The following is a 20,181-nucleotide window of genomic DNA, read 5'->3' as shown; positions in this document are numbered from 1 at the left end:
AGAAGGAAATGGCAATCCACTCCAGTACTAACACCTGAAAATACATATATGAGGGGTAGGAAGTGCTTCTTCAGAATGCCTACTAAGAACACACCTCACACCTACCTTTCATTTCAGTGTATGGGTCTCTCTAACCATAAGAATAATCTTGGTTTCTAATTTTTAGATATAGCTGCCAGGCTGAGGAGTTGATATCCACAAAATCAATTTGTTTGAATGGTTCTGCTTTAAGCTGATATCTGACTCGTGATGTGTGGGTATCTCTTTTTCATGTTCTCACTTATTGGGTACAGAAGACAATTCCAGGCTTTTTACTCTGATACTACCTGAAGTCAAGCCACCTTGTTCTATACTGCCACCACTTCTTATTTAGAATAGGAACATCTGGAACTTGTGGCAAAGTATTATGGAAAAATGAATGAGAATTACTTATATAGTGATAACTAAAATTTCTCACTTGAAAAAATTGATGGAATGTCCATGTTAAGTGAAGTGTTATTTTTTCAACCAGCCAAACCTTCTGATTCTCACTCTGGCTTTACTACTGAGATCAAATGCTAGACTGAAGACAGTGCTGCTTCAAGGTCAGGAAAGGAGTTCCAAGGGAGTCCAATGCACTATGCTAACCTGCTGGAATGACAATTCCTAAAGTCAAACCACGGGAAAAAATCAAAGAAGCCTAACATTTTTGTTTTGTTTAGAGTAGGGTGAATGTGAGAGTTGGACTGTGAAGAAAGCTGAGCACCGAAGAATTGATGCTTTTGAACTGTGGTGTTGGAGAAGACACTTGAGAGTCCCTTGGACTGCAAGGAGATCCAACCACTCCATTCTGAAGGAGATCGGTCCTGGGTGTTCTTTGGAAGGAATGATGCTGAAGCTGAAACTCCAGTACTTTGGCCACCTCATGCGAAGAGTTGACTCATTGGAAAAGACTCTGATGCTGGGAGGGATTGAGGGCAGGAGGAGAAGGGGACGACAGAGGATGAGATGTCTGGATGCATCACGGACTCGATGGAGGTGAGTTTGAGTGAACTCCGGGAGTTGGTGATGGACAGGGAGGCCTGGCGTGCTGCAATTCATGGAGTTGCAAAGAGACGGACACAACTGAGCGACTGAACTGAACTGAACTGAACTGCAAACCATTGTACTTAGAAAATGAATGCTTAATTAACTAATCTTTGGAAAGTTAAATCAGAAAGCATAAAAATGTGAAAAAAAGAAAGTATTGAAAATGTGAAATTTTTAAAAAGTGATCAAAAGCAAAGATCAAGAAAGCAGAATTATGTTATAATTGATTACAATCCTTCTACCCAATAATTTTATACTAAATTATACAACCTGGATAAATGATCTAAAAATGTACCAAGAAGAAAATGAAAGCATAGGTAGTATATTTCTACTTAAAAATGAATATCATTATCTATTCATAGAGGAATATGTAAATAAAATCAATGCTACTTAAAAAATACATAGTAAGGTTTCTAACTAAATTAACATGATCTAACTAAAATAGTGTAATTGGTTATAAAGCAAAAAATTCACATACTGTAATGTCAAAAAACACACCATAAAATTTGCCTCTGGAAAAATAGGAGAGATCTATTGGAACAGTGTTAAAGATGATTTAAACTTTAATTTAATAAGCATTACCTTTGAGATTACTGCAGTGTTAAAATTCATTAATTCATGAGTTGTAGGAAGAAAATATATTTATTATATTTTTACTTTAATTTTTTTAAAGTCTGAGGAAGAAAATAATTTGTTAACGATAGAAAATAATGTGACAAGTCGGATGCTGCAAAACCCCATTGTTTGGTCTAAGGAAATCTTATTGTAGAATCAGTTGAAAGTCCTTGGTCATGACGAAGTTGAGTAATCATCGATTGATTGGATAACTTGAATGTTAATCAGGAAGGCACTAGAAATAGATCATGGGTTTAAGATGAGAAGTCTTGGACTTGAGGATGGAGTATTTTATGATGAAGTGTAGACTGAGAGAACAGCCAGTGAAGTGATAAAGACCAGCATGTATCACATAGATAGAAATGCTATGTGTAATTTAACTACAATACCACCCTTATATTATGGGTCTGAGTATAGACAGAAGTTCACTGAAATGACATGGATGGTATTAGTGAGAAAGACTGTTGAAATTTTATGTTTGTTTTGGCTACCAATTCTCTGAATCTTACATAGTTGGCTGACCTGTCCACTTCAGCTACAAATTTAGTAATGATTTTATTTTGAACTGGACAGAGCACATGCGATCAGTAGTCCTGGCCACGTGCAGTATGAGTCAGTCATCCTCTGGTGATCACCTCTCTCCTTCCTTAGCTCATAGGTTGCCAAAGCCCATGAACTTGGCTTTTTTTAAGGGCGCAAGAGAATGCAAGCTCCATAAGAACAGACATTCATTTTATTTTGGTTCATTTATCATCCTTAATGATAAGAATCATGGAATCAGTGGACATGAACTTGGGAAAACTCTGGGAGATAGTGAGGGACAAGGAGGCCTGGCATGATGCAGTCTATAGGGTCACAAAGAGTCGGACACAACTTGGCGACTGAACAACAATGATAAGAATGATTCAATACATACAATAAACATAAAATGAATGTAAATTAAGAGAATAAAAAATATGAATGAGTGAGTGAATGGACACAGGCTACTGGGTCAAAGTCCCAGTACCACATTTCTCTAATTAAAGAGCTAAAAACACACCATTTATACATTCTTTGCCTAGAAAAGAAGTAGTTTCATGCTATCAAGAACAAAGTACAATGACATACAAATAGAGACCACAACAGCTTCCTTTCAAGTTAGCCTATTAACCTTTGAACTGAAGCTCCAATAAAGTTTCCACAAGTCCTAGAACCCATTAGTCAGCAGTTAGGAATAAATCAACTTGTGTTGCAATCTGGCAGCAATAGATCAGGACCAGGAGATATTTGTTAAAGCAAGAATACGCATATCTTCCTTGAGAGATCAAAATCCTTAATAAAACAATATGGTAAGTGTCTTATTTTTTAATAAAGGCACGGAGCACAGGCTGCCATATCTGTTTGGTCTTTATACCATAAATGATGGGGTTGAGTGAGGGTGGGATAATCAAATAGAGGTTGGCAACAAGAATATGAATATAGCGAGGTATTTTGTGTCCAAATCGGTGGGTAAGGAAGGAGAAGACTGAAGGGATACAGAAAATACAGATGACCCCAATATGGGACCCACATGTGCTTAGGGCTTTTAGTCGTGCATCTTGGGATGGGAGACGGAAGACAGCCCTGAGAATATAAACATAGGAGATGCCAATAAGGACTAGGTTTAGGAAAAAGAAGGAAACAACAAAAAGTCCATAGATATCATTAATTCGGATATTTCCACAGGACAGTTTTGCAATTCCCATGTGTTCACAGTAGGAATGAGGTATTATATAAGCCTGGCAAAATGGTAGGCGATAGACGAGATAGATCATGGGAAGTGTAAGCAGAACTGGACGAATTACAATGCACATGCTGATGCCCATGAGCACCCGGGATGTCAAAATGGTCGTGTAGTGGAGTGGAGCACAGATCGCCACATAGCGGTCAAAGGCCATCGCCAGCAAGACTTCAGCTTCCATGCCAGTAAAAGCATGGATCAGGAACATCTGGGCCACACAAGCTCCAAAACTAATCTCGTGAGCATCAAACCAGAAGATACCCAGCATACGGGGTACTGAGGTTGTTGAAAGGGCCAAATCAATTGTTGAAAGGATGGCCAGGAAGTAGAACATGGGCTCCTGGAGGGTCTCCTCTGTCTTGATGACCAGCAAAATTGTGACATTTCCCAGTAAAGCCACAAGGTAAACAGAGCAGAAAGGCAGGGAGATCCAGCCATGGACCTCTTCCAGACCTGGGATTCCAATGAGGAAAAATGTGGTTGGGTGAAAAATGCTACTATTGTGATAAAACATCCCTCCAAGTCACAGAGTAGAAGAAGTTGTCACTCCTAGAGGGAGGAAGAAAAAAAGAAATTTCAGTAAGAACTGGTTATGAAAATGATTAGCTTAGTGTTTCAATATATTGTGAAATGAAAACTTTTGCTTTGGAGGATCTATTAATTCTTTTTCATATTCTAAATCAAGTCATACTTGTTTGGTCCAGTCTCAAAATAGGTAATCCTTATAAACACTTAATCCTGTTTTGTTTTTTTTTTTAATCATCTAAGGTTTATCATCAAGCCCTGGGCAGAATAGAAAACATAAATCATAGCATGAAGTATGGAATCATTTAATATTCTCTATATCTTTTTTGAAATCCCATACTGAAAAGGGACACATGAAAAGCCAAGGATACACATATGAGAATGCAGACATAACCCAAAAAGAGAGAGGCAGATGAGAAAGTAGTCATAGGCATGAATGCACACAACACTTCCATAATTAGAAAAGGCAGAATTTCTCTAAAGATTTATTTATCATTTTGACATACAGAAAATTCCAAGATCAAACAGTTTTCTGTAAAATGACAGAAGCAAAATATCAGAGATATATATTATTATAAGAAAAAAAAAATACAGACATTCTGAGATACCTGGCCAAGAGCAGACTCAGGTGGATACATACCTCTGTACTTGAAAGATCCCTGAAAGAAAGATAATAATAAAAAGATAATAAACTTCTGTAGATTTTCATTGATGTCTCTATTTTCTCAGTCATTTCATTTAATAGTGTTCATTTTCGATTGTTATGAATATATTGGTTTCTAGTTGTATGTGACAAATTCTGCATTCACTGTTCACTCTACATCAGCTCCTCTGAGAAAACCTGATAATTTTATCACTGCTTCAGAACTGGCATGTACTCTATTCACTCCTTCTGCCTGGCTAAAACATTGGAAGTGTGGGTAGAGTACAGCCTAAAAGGCTTCAGGTCGTTATGGATCTGTGGAAGGTATTTTTGAGCATCACAAAAAGTCTGGAACAACAAAATCTAATAGAAGAGAGAATTGCTTTTCATCATTGTCTAAAGGAAATAGGAGCACTTTTGCAATGCCTTAAAAATGATTAAGAAGCAATCAGGAGAAACCCTGTAAACTCAAATAATGAAGCTAAGACACTTTCTCTGGGTTCCCAACTTGAGGCAGAGTTCTTTAAGTTCAGGATAAAGTAGCATAGACCCTGTTTTTAACCTTAGTATAACTCCATATTTCCATGGGAAATATATCAGGTTGAATGAATAAAATAAATGTTGTATACATTCTGAAGTTGGTGTGTGTCTTTGTGAGAGAAAGAAAAAAAGATGGAGAGATAGAGAACAGCTGTATTTTGCAATGCTCCTTTATGTGTGTGTGTGTGTGTGTGTGTTTTAAAAGGAAACTTCCAGTAATTGCCAGTGGCCCCTGTCAGGGTACAGGTGAAGAGCAAAACTTCTAGATATTGTGATGCCTACTTAGGGTTTATCTCTATAAATAAATGCTCAATAACATGCCACTGTTCACCTCAGACTTTCATCCTGCTTCATAAATGCATTTCATTCGATCCCTATAACCTATTCCAGATGCAGAAATTTTACTTTATCAACCAACTAAATAACCAGTCTTGTAAGTTGATCTTTTAAATATTTTTAAAGATACCCAATCTCTATTTAAAAGTTGCAAGATTTCCCACCTGAAATGGATTACTGCATCAAGCATATCATATCAAAGTAGTAGTTCTCAACCACGTTGGATGGGTCATGCCTCTTTCCTTTGAGTTCAGTACACACTTAAATAAAAAAGAAAATTCATGCGTGATGCTTCATTTTTCCTTAGAAAGAGAGACACATGATAAATATCAAACAGTAAAACTTTATGTATGTTTTTTCATACAGTCTAGAGAGAGAAGTTTTATATTAAGGATGTAGCTGCTTATAGGTTTGGAAAAAAATGAGTTAATTCAGCTTTCTCTTATAAATAGGGCTCTGAGATTAACTCCTCTGAGATTGCTGACAAAACCCTCAGACTATGATTTAGAAAAAGAGAAACCCAAGAGAAAGTAACATGGTTAGGGATTTATAGAAAGTTATGAATGTGGGACAAAAACACAGATATTATCATTTGTATATGCCATAGAAAGAAGTATTCTCTCTAGGGAATATACATGTTCCTCTAGGGAAGATTCTGTTGTCGAATTCTATGGGTTGCTGTTTTCTAGACAAAATGGCACCTAATTCATATTCTAAGTTCAAGCATAATAAGCTAGCATTGAAGACTCCATTTTCAGCCTTAGCTCTCCCTGTCTCCCTTCACTGACCAGGTATCTTAGTTCATTGAATGCTTAGTTTTAGGGGTCTTTGGACCCACTATCCTCTGTCCATGATTGCTCCCCTTTTTACAGTTGTTCATATATATGTCACAGAGGCCATAGAGACAAATGGTCAAAGTGGCCAACCCTGGGATTGATCTGACTCAGTTCAAACACTGGACTCCCATGTATGGCTATATCACCATGAGTGATTTATTAATTATCTCTATGTCTCAGTTTCCTCAACTGGAAAATTAGGGATGATAATTGGATCAAGAGCATAAGGCATTTTAAAGATAAATTAGTACTAGATATCAGGCACTTGGTATAATTCCTGGCATATGCTCACAGCACCACCTTTGTAAACACTGGACCTACGTAAACTATACTGAGAAATCTCTTATGCCACCAGTCTGTAACATTTGGTGAAAGTTCTAATTTATTGTAACATTTATCCATTAGTGCTGAGTCAAATGTACATATAGTTCTTATTCTGATGGAATGTATTTGAGTGCAAAAATTGAATCTCTTTAGATTTAAGCAGATATCTTAGATAATACTTAAAAAAGAGCATGATCAGGTTTAAGATATAAAGAATAGACTATGAAGAATTTTTTTTAAGTTAAATGTGTCTTTTAACTCTTGTCTTTCAGTTATATCATACAAATCTTAAAGTTAAATCTCTGGAAATATAAAACTTCATACATGATATGAAGTGCAAACATATATATGTATCTGCATGTGCATACTTAAGTATATATATATATGTCTACATATATATATATATTCTAAGTCACTTTCATATACATAACTTAACTTATACGCAGGGTACATTATGTGAAATGCTGGGCTGGAAGAAGCACAAGCTGGAATCAAGATTGCCGGGAGAAATATCAATAACCTCAGATATGCAGATGACACCACCTGTATGGCAGAAAGAGGAACTAAAAAGCCTCTTGATGAAGGTGAAAGAGGAGAGTGAAAAAGTTGGCTTAAAACTCAGCATTCAGAAAACTAAGATCATGGCATCCCGTCCCATCACTTCATGGGAAATAGATGGGAAAACAGTGGAAACAGTGTCAGACTTTATTTTTTTGGGCTCCAAAATCACTGCAGATGGTGATTGCAGCCATGAAATTAAAAGACGCTTACTCCTTGGAAGAAAAGTTATGACCAACATAAATACATATTCAAAAGCAGAGACATTATTTGCCAACAAATGTCCATCTAGTCAAGGCTATGGACCTCTTCCAGATCTGGGATTCCAATGAGGAAAAATGTGATTGGATGAAAAGTGCTCCCATTGTGATATGTCATCATGTCACTTGTTGAAGAAAGTGAATCTGGTTCTCTGGCTCCTGTCGACAGAAAAAGTGAGAGAGGGGGAGAGAGAGAGATCAGAGGGAGAATGATCTGTTTCATCAATTCCTAGCTCAGTGTGTCAGCACAGAGTTTATGTCATGTTTACTAGGTAAGTAGGCCTGTTACTGAATCACATGTATGGAGTCATTCCCCCTAGCATTTAATATACCAGGTCAGAGTCATATTCAGTTTTTATTCTCCCTGCTGATTGAGCTCTAATTCCAAATGTGAAGGCTTACAGCAAGCTCAGTGCAGAGTGCCAATAATTAGACCATGCCATTCACTGTGAAAGAGAATTGGATGTGATTCTATTTGGGGAAATCCACTCTGGTAAGTGACTCTATAAAAATCAAGACTACACAAGAGAACAAGTTAATGCATTACAGAGGCATTCAAAAATGCCTTCAAGGGGTCCATAATGAAAATAAATTATAGATATAGGTGTATAGGAGCTTGTACAATTCAAGCCTGAATTCTTCTGATTCCCCATTATTCACATAGAGACGTACATGGGAAAATTCTGACCCAAGCCCAGTAGCCTCTCACAGACTCCAAATCAGATCATAAAAGACACAGCTACATGTTCTCAGACAAATTACTGACTCCTTGAGATGCCTGGCCAGGAGCAGAGGCAACCATTGTTCATGAGTTACAGACTGCACAGAGTATCAGTTGGAGAAGGGGAGTGTTTTCTAGTGTCATTTACACTCTTCTCTGTCCATAGCTTATCAGGTACTCTCAGAACAGCTGTTAATTTTACTTGAGTTAATTTTACCATTGCTGTTGAGCCAACACTTGCTTGGTTACTCCTCCTACCAGTTCAATACACTGGAACTAGATAGAAAAATCTGAAAGCCTAAAAAGATCATTTTGGTACTAGAGGAGGTATTTTTGGTAGTTCTCTGGGATATCTGAGTCTCAACAGAGACTACCTCAGCAGTGAACTAAAGGTGTGGAGAAAGATACTAGAGAAATGCTTTCAAAATACAGCAGAATGTTGAACATCTTGTCATGTGTTTGTTGGCTATCTGTACATCTGCCTTAGAGAAATGTCTATTTAGGACTTCTGCCCAATTTTTATTTGGGTTTTTTGTTTTAATATTGAGCTACAAGAATTGTTTACATATTTTGGAGATTAATCCTATGTCAGCTGCTTCATTTACAAATATTTTCTCCCATTCTTCATGCTGTCTTTTTGCTTTGTTTGTGGTTTCCTTTGCTGTGCAAAAGCTTTTCAGTTTAATTAGGTACCATTTGTTTATTTTTGTTTTTATTGTTATAACTCTAGAAGATAGGTCAAAAAAGATCTTGCTGTGATTTATCACAAAGAGTGTTCTGACTGTTTTCCTCTAAGAGTTTTTTAGTGCCCAGCCTTACATTTAAGTATTGAATCCATTTTGACTTTATTTTTGTATATGGTGTTCAGTTCAGTTCAGTCGCTCAGTCGAATCTGACTCTTTGCAACCCCATGAATCGCAGCACGCCAGGCCTCCCTGTCCATCACCAACTCCCAAAGTTTACCCAAACTTATGTCCATCAAGTCGGTGATACCATCCAGCCATCTCATCCTCTGTCATTCCCTTCTCCTCCTGCCCCCAATCCATCCCAGCATCAGGGTCTTTTCCAATGAGTCAACTCTTCACATGAGGTGGCCAAAGTATTGGAGTTAGGGAGTCTCTAATTTTATTCTTTTTACATGTAGCTGCCCAATTTTCTCAACACCACTTATTGAAGAGACTATCTTTTCTCCACTGTGTATTCTTGCCTCCTTTGTTATAGGTTAGGTAACCATAGTTGTGTGGGTTTATCTCTGGGCTTTCTGGCCTGCTCCATCGATCTATATTTCTGTTTTTGTGCCAGTACCATACTGTCCTGACTGAGAAATGCAAATCAAAACTACAATAAAATATCACCTCACACTGGTCAGAATGGGCCCCGTCAAAAAAGTTACAAAAAATAATGCTTAACAGGGTGTGGAAAAAAGAGAACCTTCTTAAACTGTTAAAGTGGGAAGGAAATCCAAAAAAGAGGGGATATGTGTAAACACATGGCTCATTCACTTTGCTGTACAATAGGAACTGACACAGCAGTGTAAAACAACTACACTTTTAAAAAATAAAGCTACAGAATGAATCAAACCACTCAAAATACTCAAAATGAGGTAAAGACAGTTGCCCTGGGGTTGTGTTACAGCAGTTGTAATTCAAAATAAGGCATAGAGATCCTTTCTTTTTGTCCTTGTCATTGTTTAACTTTATTACATTTTTTTTGAACATAACTCAGATGTTTTTATTTTTAATCTAACATTCTTCTTGAGTGTCATTACAACACAACAAAATCATACCATATGATAAGTCATTTCTGTTATTCTATAAACATTGAGTTTATTGGCAGAGAATATTTTTTGTTGGGTTTGTGTAAGGGTAGGTAGGAAAGAGTGAAAGAATGGAAAAAGAGAACAGTTTTGATGTCTTTTTAATTTTAATTCACACAAATTTCTAACACATTTATTGACTGAGAAAATATGACGCTAGGACTTTGATAATGAGAATCTTCATGGTAAGACTTCTAAGTCCTGATCCCAGGGCTGAACACCATTTAGAAAACATACCATGGTGAAAAAAACAAACTTTCCTTTTTTGTGAATTCAGTCTAACAGAGAGAGAACTATTGCTGCCGAGTGCACTGACTCTTGTTTGTGATCTATAAATACATAAGCAAACTGGGCAATTAAAATGCCACTGTCCAGTAGAAAAGTGATGGCCATGGCCAAGTCCAAGGCTATAGAGTCCCTGTTGCTTATTTTGTAGCAACTCTAGGAGTCCACCTTCAACAGTGGATCACCACTAGCTTCAATCCTTCCTACTGCCAGAGAAATATATCTTATATGTAGTGTGATTGACAAGATGATATTTCATGCCTTGGGTCTTTCTGAGCATTTTAAAGAATAAGCTTGAAAGTGAAAGTAAAGTCACTTAGTCATATCCAACTCTTTGTGACCCCATGGACTGTACACCACCAGGCTCCTCCATCCATAGAATTTTCTAAGCAAGAGTACTGGAGTGGGTTGCCATTTCCTTCTCCAAAGAATAAGCTTATCACCATTTAAAAACATATTATTTTTTCCTACCTAGTGCAGTCTGGCAACATGATCCATTCTCAGCCTGTTCTGCCCGTGTGTCTCTCCATTTACTAGAGAGATTATTCACCAGAAATCAGCAGCTGATTCACCTTTTTCATGTGTGCAGGGGTCTTATGCACAGCATCAAGCGGCACAGTACTTACCCCTCACTCTGAAAAGGGCATGGAGGGCACATTTATATTAGAGGTTGAGTATTCAAGAGACATTTCTAAGAAAAGACCGCAACTTTGCACAGAGCTCTGGGACTGAGTACCCAGGGACGGCTCACAAACTTCAAGATTCTACTCTAGAGGCCCAAAACTCCAAAGGATATAAAAGCAGACTGAAGTGTATGTAAATAGAAGTTAAAAAGTGGAGATAAAACAGTTAGTTCATCTATACTTGATATATGTGAAAAGATATATATTATTGTATCTTCATGTGAATATATGGCCCAATTCTATGTGTTACCGACATTCTACACAGAGAATAAACTAATTTAATTTAAAATGTTTTAAAAAATATGAAAAGGTTTTTTTTTTTTTTGCTTTTGCTTTAGATTTTACTCTTTCTCTTCACTGATAGTTTGTTTTTTCCAACCTCATAACTGAGAGTGTCAATTCCTAGGCAGGTTGGTAGGTCTGGGATACCCAAGTAAGAGATAGAGGTCTGGAGTTCTCAAGAAGGAGAAAAGGGTAAACTTCTTTTATTTTTTATTTTTTCCTCTCTCTCTCTCTCTCTCTGTAAGCCCAGAGCTATTGATTATACAACAAAACAACTCATCTTGCTTAAGGATATGTTTTTCCCTTAAGTTCAGTTAAGTTCAATTTAGTCACTCAGTCGTGTCCGACTCTTTGTGACCCCATAAATCACAGCACTCCGGGCCTCCCTGTCCATCACCAACTCCCGGAGTTCATTCAGACTCACGTCCATCGAGTCAGTGATGGCATCCAGCCATCTCATCCTCTGTCATCCCCTTCTCCTCCTGCCCCCAATCCTTCCCAGCATCAGAGTCTTTTCCAATAAGTCAACTCTTCACATGAGGTGGCCAAAGTACTGGAGTTTCAGATTTAGCACCACTCCTTCCAAAGAAATCCCAGGGCTGATCTCCTTCCGAATGGACTGGTTGGATCTCCTTGCAGTCCAAGGGACTCTCAAGAGTCTTCTCCAACACCACAGTCCAAAAGCATCATGTAATCATTGGTACAGAATTTAAGAGAAAAACATATCCTTGAGCAGGATGAGTTGTTTTGTTATGTAATCATTAACTCTGGGCTTAGAGAAAAAAAATATGTTTGTCCTTTTCTCCTCCTTGAAAGCTCCAGACTCCTCCTTCTCCTCTTCCTCCTCCTTGCCACCTGAACATAGTCTTATTAAAAAAAAATTAAAATCTTAGTTCACAATACATAAAAATTAACTTTAAGTGAGTCAAATGTATTAGTGAAAGAGATAAAGCTGTAAAATTCTTATAATAAAAAATAGAGTAAAATTTTAATGATCTCAGATTTGGCAGAGTATTATTAGGACACCAGAAGCATGAGCTACAAAAGTAAAAAAAATAAATAAACTTCATCAAAATTAACTAATTTTATGCTTCAAAGGATATCACCAAGAAATGAAATTATAACACCAAAATTGGGAGGACATATCTATAATCATCTATATGATAACAGCCTTATGTCTAAAATATCTAAAATAATAGAAAGACACACACAAAAAAAACAGTTAAAAATAACTGAGATCTGAATAGACATTTCTTAAAGAGAATACACAAATAGCCAATACGAATATGAACAAATGCTTGTCATTAGTGAAATGATAGAGCCACAATGAAATATCATTTCATACTCACTAAAACAGTTAGAATTAAAAAATGAAAGAAGTGTTGTTGAGGAGGTGGAGAAACTAGAAGCCTCATACACTACTGTGAGAATGTAAAATTTGAAGCTGTTTTGGAAAAACATGGCAAAATTCTTTAAGCAGTTAAGCTTAGAGTTCCTGTATAATCCAAGAATTCCATTCTAAAATAAATATCTAAACGAAGGGAAAATGTATCCACACAAAAATATATATAAGAATATACATATCAGCATTATATATAATCAGTTCAGGTCAGTTGTTCAGTCATGTCCAACTCCCTGTGACCCCATGGAAACAATCACCAATCCCCGGAGCCCACTCAAACTCTTGTCCATCGAGTCAGTGATGCCATCCAACCATCTCATCCTCTGTCATCCCCTTCAGTCTTTCCCAGCTTACAGGTCTTTTCAAATTAATCAGCTCTTTGCATCAGGTGGCCAAAGTATTGGAGTTTCAGTTTAACATCAGTCCTTCCAATGAAGATTCAGGACTGATTTCCTTAGTACGGACTGGTTGGATTTCCTTGCAGTCCACGGGGCTCTCAAGAGTCTTCAACACAGTTCAAAAGCATCAACTCTTTAGCACTCAGCATTATTTATAGTCCAACTCTCACATCCATACATGACTTCTGGAAAAACCATAGTCTTCACTAGATGGACCTTTGTTGGCAAATTGCATTCATAAGTTCAGTTCAGTTCAGTTGCTCAGTCATGTCCGACTCTTTGCAACCCCATGAATTGCAGCACGCCAGGCCTCCCTGTCCATCATCAACTCCTGGAGTTCACCCAAACTCATGTCCATCGAGTCAGTGATGCCATCCAGCCATCTCATCCTCTGTCGTCCCCTACTCCTCCTGCCCCCAATCCCTCCCAGCATCAGAGTCTTTTCCAATGAGTCAACTCTTCACATCAAGTGGCCAAAGTATTGGACTTTCAGGTTTAACATCAGTCCTTCCAAAGAACACCCAGGACTAATGTCCTTTAGAAGGGACTGGTTGGACCTCCTTGCAGTCCAAGAGACTCTCAAGAGTCTTCTCCAACACCACAGTTCAAAGGCATCAATTCTTCAGTACTCATCTTTCTTCACAGTCCAACTTTCACATCCATACATGACCACAGGAAAAACCATAGCCTTGACTAGACAGACCTTTGTTGGCAAAGTAATGTCTCTGCTTTTTAATATGGTATCCAGGCTGGTCATAACTTTCCTTCCAAGGAGTAAGCATCTTTTAATTTCATGGCTGCAATCACCATATGCAGTATTGTGGAGCCCCAAAAAATAAAGTCTGACACTGTTTCCACTGTTTCCCCATCTATTTCCCATGAAGTGATGGGACCAGATGCCATGATCTTCGTTTTCTGAATGTTAAGCTTTAAGCCAACTTTTTCACTCTCCTCTTTCACTTTAATCAAGAGGCTTTTTAGTTCCTCTTCACTTTCTGCCATAAGAGTGGTGTCACCTGCATATCTGAGGTTATTGATATTTCTCCCGGCAATCTTGATTCCAGCTTGTGCTTCCTCCAGCCCAGCATTTCTCATGATGTCCTCTGCATGTAAGTTAAACAAGCAGGGTGACAATATACAGCTTTGACGTACTCCTTTTCCTATTTGGAACAAGTCTGTTGTTCCATGTCCAGTTCTAACTGTTGCTTCCTGAACTGCATATAGGTTTCTCAAGAGGCAGGTCAGGTGGTCTGGTATTCCTATCTCTTCCAGAATTTTCCACAGCTTATTGTGATCCACACAGTCAAAGGCTTTGACATAGTCAATAAAGCAGAAATAGATGTTTTTCTGGAACTCTCTTGCTTTTTTCATGATCCAGTGGATGTTGGCAATTTGATCTCTGGTTCCTCTGCCTTTTCTAAAACCAGCTTGAACATCTGGAAGTTCACAGTTCATCTATTGCTGCCTGGCTTGGAGAATTTTGAGCATTACTTTACTAGTGTGTGAGATGAGTGCAATTGTGCCATAGTTTGAGCATTCTTTGGTATTGCCTTTCTTTGGGATTGGAATGAAAACTGACCTTTTCCAGTCCTGTGGCCACTGCTGAGTTTTCCACATTTGCTGGCATATTGAGTGCAGCACTTTCACAGCATCATCTTACAGGATTTGAAATAGCTCTACTGGAATTCCATCACTTCCACTAGCTTTGTTTGTAGTTATGCTTTCTAAGGCCCACCTGACTTCACATTCCATGATGTCTGACTCTAGGTGAGTGATCACACCGTTGTGATTATCTTGGTCGTGAAGATCCTTTTTGTACAGTTCTTCTGTGTATTCTTGCCACCTCCTCTTAATATCTTCAACAGAATGGGAAAGACTAAAGATGGGCTTGATACAGAACAGAATTACGTTCATAGGAAAATCCAAAATAGGGACATTTGTTAGACCAGAAAGTAGACTAGTGGTTCCTTGGGACATATTCTTTTTCAGATTAATTTTCATTGCAGGTTATTTTAAAGTATTAAAGAGTTCCTGTGCTATACACTGGGGCTTCCCAGGTACCACTAGTGGTAAAGGCCCTGCCTGCCAATGCAGAAGATTTATAAGAGGCATGGTTTCAATCCCTGAATTGCGAAGATCCCCTGGAGAAGGGCACGGCAATCCATTCCAGTTTTCTTGCCTGGAGAATCCTGTGGATAGAGCAGCCTAGCAGGTTACAGTCCATCAAGTCACATAGAGTTGAACACGACTGAAGCAAGTAGTCCTTATTGGTTATGTTTTATATATAGTAGCATTTATCTATTAATCCCAGATTTCTAATTTATCCCTCCACCTTGCTTTCCCCTTTGGTAACCCTAAGTTTTTTTCTGTATCTATGAGTCTATTTCTGTTTTGTAAATAAGTTCCTTTGTATCATTTTTTTTCTAAATTCCATATACAAGTGATATCATATGATGCTTGTCTCTTTCTGTCTGATTTACTTCACTTAATATGATAATCACAGTCTCTAGGTCCATCCATGTTGCTACACATGGCATGATTTCATTCTTTTTTATGACTTAGTGTATATTCCATTGTATGTATATATATATATACATATATGTGTGTGTGTGTGTGTGTGTGTGTGTGTATATACATATATATGTCACACATCTTCTTTATCCATTCTTCTGTCTATGGACATTTAAGTTGCTTTCATGTCATGGCTATTGTAAATAGTACTGCTATGAACACTGAGATGCATGAATCTTCTTGAATTAGTTTTCATCTTTTCCAGATATATGCCCAAGATTGAGATTGCTGGATCATCTGGTAACTCTATTTTTAGTTTTTTAAAAAACCTCCATACTAAAGACATACATTCTTTAAAGTAAAGAAGTGGAGAAAGATATGCAATCCTATCGTTAATCCAAAGAAAACGGGATAAGCTATATTAATTTCGGAAAATGAGAACAAGTATCAGGGATATTACATTTTGATAAAATAATTTCAAAGATAAATCTTAATATCTATGCACCGGACAACAAAGCACTAAATTCTGAGGTAAAACTCCAGTATTCTTGCCTGAAGAATCCCCATGGACAGAGAAGCCTGATGGGCTACAATCTATGGGGTCACAAAGAGCCAGACATGACTGAGCAACTAAGCACATACATACCAAGTCTTCTTAATCCATTCCTCTGTTGATAGACATTTTGGTTGTCTCTATGTCTTAGCTATTGTAAGCAGTGCTGCAATGAATACTGGGGTGCATGTATCCTTTTGGATCATGTTTTTCTCTGGATATATGCCCAGGAGTGGGATTTCAGGGTCAAATGGTAGCTCTATTGTTAGTTTTTGAAGGAACTTCCATACTGTTCTCTGTAGTGGCTGCACCAAGTCTTAAACTTCTCCTGGAAGTTGGAGAATATTATTAACACATGCTCTTTTTTTTCTTCATTCTGCCTCTTCTTGGAATACCTTGTCCAGTGGTGTGCTGGTAAACACTTAATGACTTAACCAGTCATTAAGAGTAAAATACAAAGTACTTTGTTTTCTAGAGTAATGTACGTGAGATTGTTTGTTTTTGTTTTTTCCTTTTTTATCTTTTTAGTTTTCACTGGAGTATAGCCAATCAACAGTGCTGTAATAGTTTCAGGCGAACTGCAAAGGGACTGTCATTCTCTGGGAGAGTTTAGAAAAGCCCTGATGTGTAGTGTCTGTCAGTTTCTGTTGTGGAAATACTCCCATCATGACCAATCATGACCAACTTCAAACTACCAATGTGACATTACAGAACGTGCAGTTGAAATGAGATATGCATGATTAGCTTTCATAAGGCAAAACCAGCCAGCTTAAGCATACCAATTTCTTTCACACTTTATTCAGGAGGTAGGACTGAATTTGACCCATGAGGCACTGCTGAGTGTCAACTACCACAATACCTGATTCCTTAACCCTTAAGTAAAATTGGCCACTCTTTAATAACAATGTTTCAATGACTTCTGTTGATTTTTCTAAGCTTTCTACATGTATACCTCTATTAAATATTAATTTCTTAACATTTAGATCATCCATTCCACTTTTTATATATCCACACTATTGAAAGCAGTAATTGCTACGACATGTTTCATGTTTCTCAGTGTATATTTATTGGGAGCATGAAAAGACAGTAGTGTTAATATAAACAAATATTTTATGAACATTCATGCTGATTGGGGAATACTAGCCCCATGGTGACATGTTATTATACTAGTAATGACCCCATGATAAAAAAAAAAAAAATTGCAATACAGCTAACAAGAAACTGAATATATAGGAATAACAAAATATCACTGATGAAACCATATGTATGTCATTTTAACGAAAAAAAAAGTAGCAAATTATCTACAATAAGGGAACTGAGAATGACACTAATATTAGCAATCCACACAGACATGAAGAAGAGGAAAGAATACTATTAAAAAATGAGAGTGATTATCACACGCCAATCCCAATACACTCATGGATTTAGACATGGAATTCTGAGCTATAGTACTGAACAGGAAAACTACACATTTGCCCATGTATTTAGACATGTGCTATCAGGATTTATTGGGCAACTCCATGTGTCTGTCCCAGCATTTGATGGCAAGTTGAAGGAGCAGATAGACCTACAATGGGGTTGGGAGAAAGAACCCATCTTTCTCCCAGTGCCAGCAACACTGAGGCCTCCAGGAATGTGAATGTGTGGATGAAGAAGAGCTGGACATAGCAAGCACTTGCCTGGATCTCCCAAACATTCTCCAAACATAGCACAGCAAGCATGATGGGACGTGTGGATAGGCACATACTTAGGTCAGTTGGTGCCAACCAATGATGAGGTGAGGACTTATTTCATAGCCAACAGTGACTGTAGCAGTTCAAATTCCTCCCAGGAAGACAAGTTCCAAACCTACCCCAAAAGTCAGAAATATTTTTGTTACAATATTGTGACATTTTGGCATGAGAAGCAAAATAAAATGGAGAAAGAGAGATTGATCCTGAATTTTAGATCATAAACATGAGAAACTTATGAACTTAGTTATATTACATAGTGAAAGTTATTATAATCATTAATAAAAATTTAATAATATTAACAAATAGTAAACTTTTTCAAAATAATCTCTTTTACATAGTCTATCGTATATCTCATAATTACCTTGGGGATAGAAAAGGTCATACTTACAATTTTGCTATGAAAAATATGAATTTCATAAGGGTTAGTGATTATCTGAAATCATGTATATAGGAAGGGAAAGAATTAGGAATTTAACAGATTGACCAGGCTTCAGTAATGTACTTCTCATCTACTTGAGAAGCTGCCTTGTGATTTTCAGTGGGAAAACCAAAGGTTAGAGGTACTTAAAACCTCCTCCTTATCCCAAACTTGCAGAGAATTCCTAGACGAATCTGCTTTGTCCTGATGCTGTAGACAACAGGGTTAAGCACTGGGGGAAGAAGCAGGTATATGTCCGCCATAAGGATGTGGATTATGGGAGACAAATGCTTCCCAAAGCGATGGACCATTGATACCCCAATAACTGGCACAAAGAAGATGAGCACCACACACATATGAGACACACATGTGTTGAGTGCCTTTAGCTGCTCCTCATGAGAGGCGATGCCCAGCACAGCCTTCAGAATCAGGACATAAGAAAGAAGTATAAAGACAGAATCCACGCCCAGTGTGGCAATAACTACACTCAGTCCATAAACACTGCTGATCCTGGCACCTGAACAGGATAACTTCAGAACATCCTGGTGCAAACAGAAGGCATGGGAGAGGGCACTGGCATGGCAGCAGTGATAGTGTCTCAGCAGCAAAGATGTGGGTAGTACAACTCCCATGCTTCTCAGCAAGCAGGCCAAACCAACCTTGCCTATTACACTGTTGGTGAGGATGGTGGTGTAGTGCAGTGGATGGCAAATAGCAACAAAGCGGTCGAAGGCCATGGCCAGCAGCACTGAGGACTCCAGGAATGTGAAAGTGTGGATGAAGAAGAGCTGGGCATAGCAAGCACTTGCCTGGATCTCCCGAACATCCAAACACAATACAGCAAGCATGGTGGGCAGTGTGGACAAGGACATACCTAGGTCAGTTAGTGCCAACATAGAGAGAAAGTAATACATGGGCTGGTGGAGTGAGGACTCTGTCCAAATAACAGAGAGGACGGTAGCATTACCAATAAATGCTAACAAATATGCAAGACAGAATGGGATGGAGAGATGTGAATGAACATACTCCAGTCCAGGAAAACCCCTCAGAATAAATATAGGTTCCATAGTATCACTGTTATTCCAGACCACCATGGTGACTCTTGACAAACAGGAATATTTTCTGTTTCCCTGCTTTATTACTCAAAGTTACCCCTGATGAACATAAGCAGAACCATCAGTATATGATACACCTTTCCTCTAATCTCATAGAGGAGATTACCTCTTACAGTTCTTATGTAAGAAACATTTCCCAGTAGTCAAAGGCCTCAAATTCTAGAACAACAGTGTGTACCCCACAAGTCTGGTCATCTCTGACAAGAGCTTTGATGGATTTTCATTGAAGACACTAAAAAATTAAACAGCAAAAGAACAGAGAAAGAAATATTTACTATATATTATACAATAAAAATAGAGAAAATTCAGAGTAAATATCTATGGATTTTCATAAGCTTCCTATCAGTAATGTTCTTGAATTAATTTATTGTTTCTAGGCTATCTTTTAATCCCTGACAGCTGATTTGGCCCTAAAGGCTCACCATTAATTTAACTTCATATCTATTTAATAATGTATAATATTTTAAATTGAAAATATGCAATATTTTAATAGTAAAATAAGCATGCATTATATGGAAAGAAGGAATGGAAAAGGGTACATATGTATATTCATTCCCTCTTTTATTCCCTCTTTCCATATATATATATATATATATATATGTAAGAGGGAATATATATGTATATATACATAAAATAAAGTGAAAGTGAAGTTGCTCAGTCGTGTCCAAACTCTTTGCAACCCCATGGACTGTAGTCCACCAGGCTCCCCCTTTCATGGGATTCTCCAGGCAAGAATACTGAAGTGGGTTGCCATTTCCTTGTCCAGGGGATCTTCCCCACCCAGGGATCAAACCCAGGTC

At 37.8% G+C, this 20,181-nt stretch overlaps 2 protein-coding genes and 1 long non-coding RNA gene across 3 annotated transcripts in view; 1 reads left to right on the top strand and 2 right to left on the bottom strand.

The window, feature by feature from the left end:
- Window positions 1-3,020: 3,020 nt before the first annotated feature.
- OR52J3 (olfactory receptor family 52 subfamily J member 3) lies at window positions 3,021-3,956 on the bottom strand. Its single transcript, NM_001390771.1, has one exon. It carries the CDS (start codon window positions 3,954-3,956, stop codon window positions 3,021-3,023), a length of 936 nt encoding a protein of 311 aa, NP_001377700.1.
- Window positions 3,957-7,162: 3,206 nt separating this feature from the next.
- The window catches only part of LOC132342334 (uncharacterized), a 16,943-nt gene continuing 3,924 nt past the window's right edge, over window positions 7,163-20,181 (top strand). Inside the window, exon 1 of the long non-coding RNA XR_009490671.1 lies at window positions 7,163-7,736. This is a non-coding gene — a long non-coding RNA (uncharacterized lncRNA). The remainder of the gene's footprint in view (window positions 7,737-20,181) is intronic.
- LOC107133172 (olfactory receptor 51L1) lies at window positions 18,413-19,500 on the bottom strand. The gene has a single exon (XM_015474748.3). It carries the CDS (start codon window positions 19,358-19,360, stop codon window positions 18,413-18,415), a length of 948 nt encoding a protein of 315 aa, XP_015330234.2. The 5' UTR covers window positions 19,361-19,500.

Source organism: Bos taurus, chromosome 15, assembly GCF_002263795.3.
Source record: "Bos taurus isolate L1 Dominette 01449 registration number 42190680 breed Hereford chromosome 15, ARS-UCD2.0, whole genome shotgun sequence".
Lineage (NCBI taxonomy): Eukaryota > Metazoa > Chordata > Mammalia > Artiodactyla > Bovidae > Bos > Bos taurus.
This window is presented reverse-complemented; position numbering and strand designations above follow the sequence as displayed.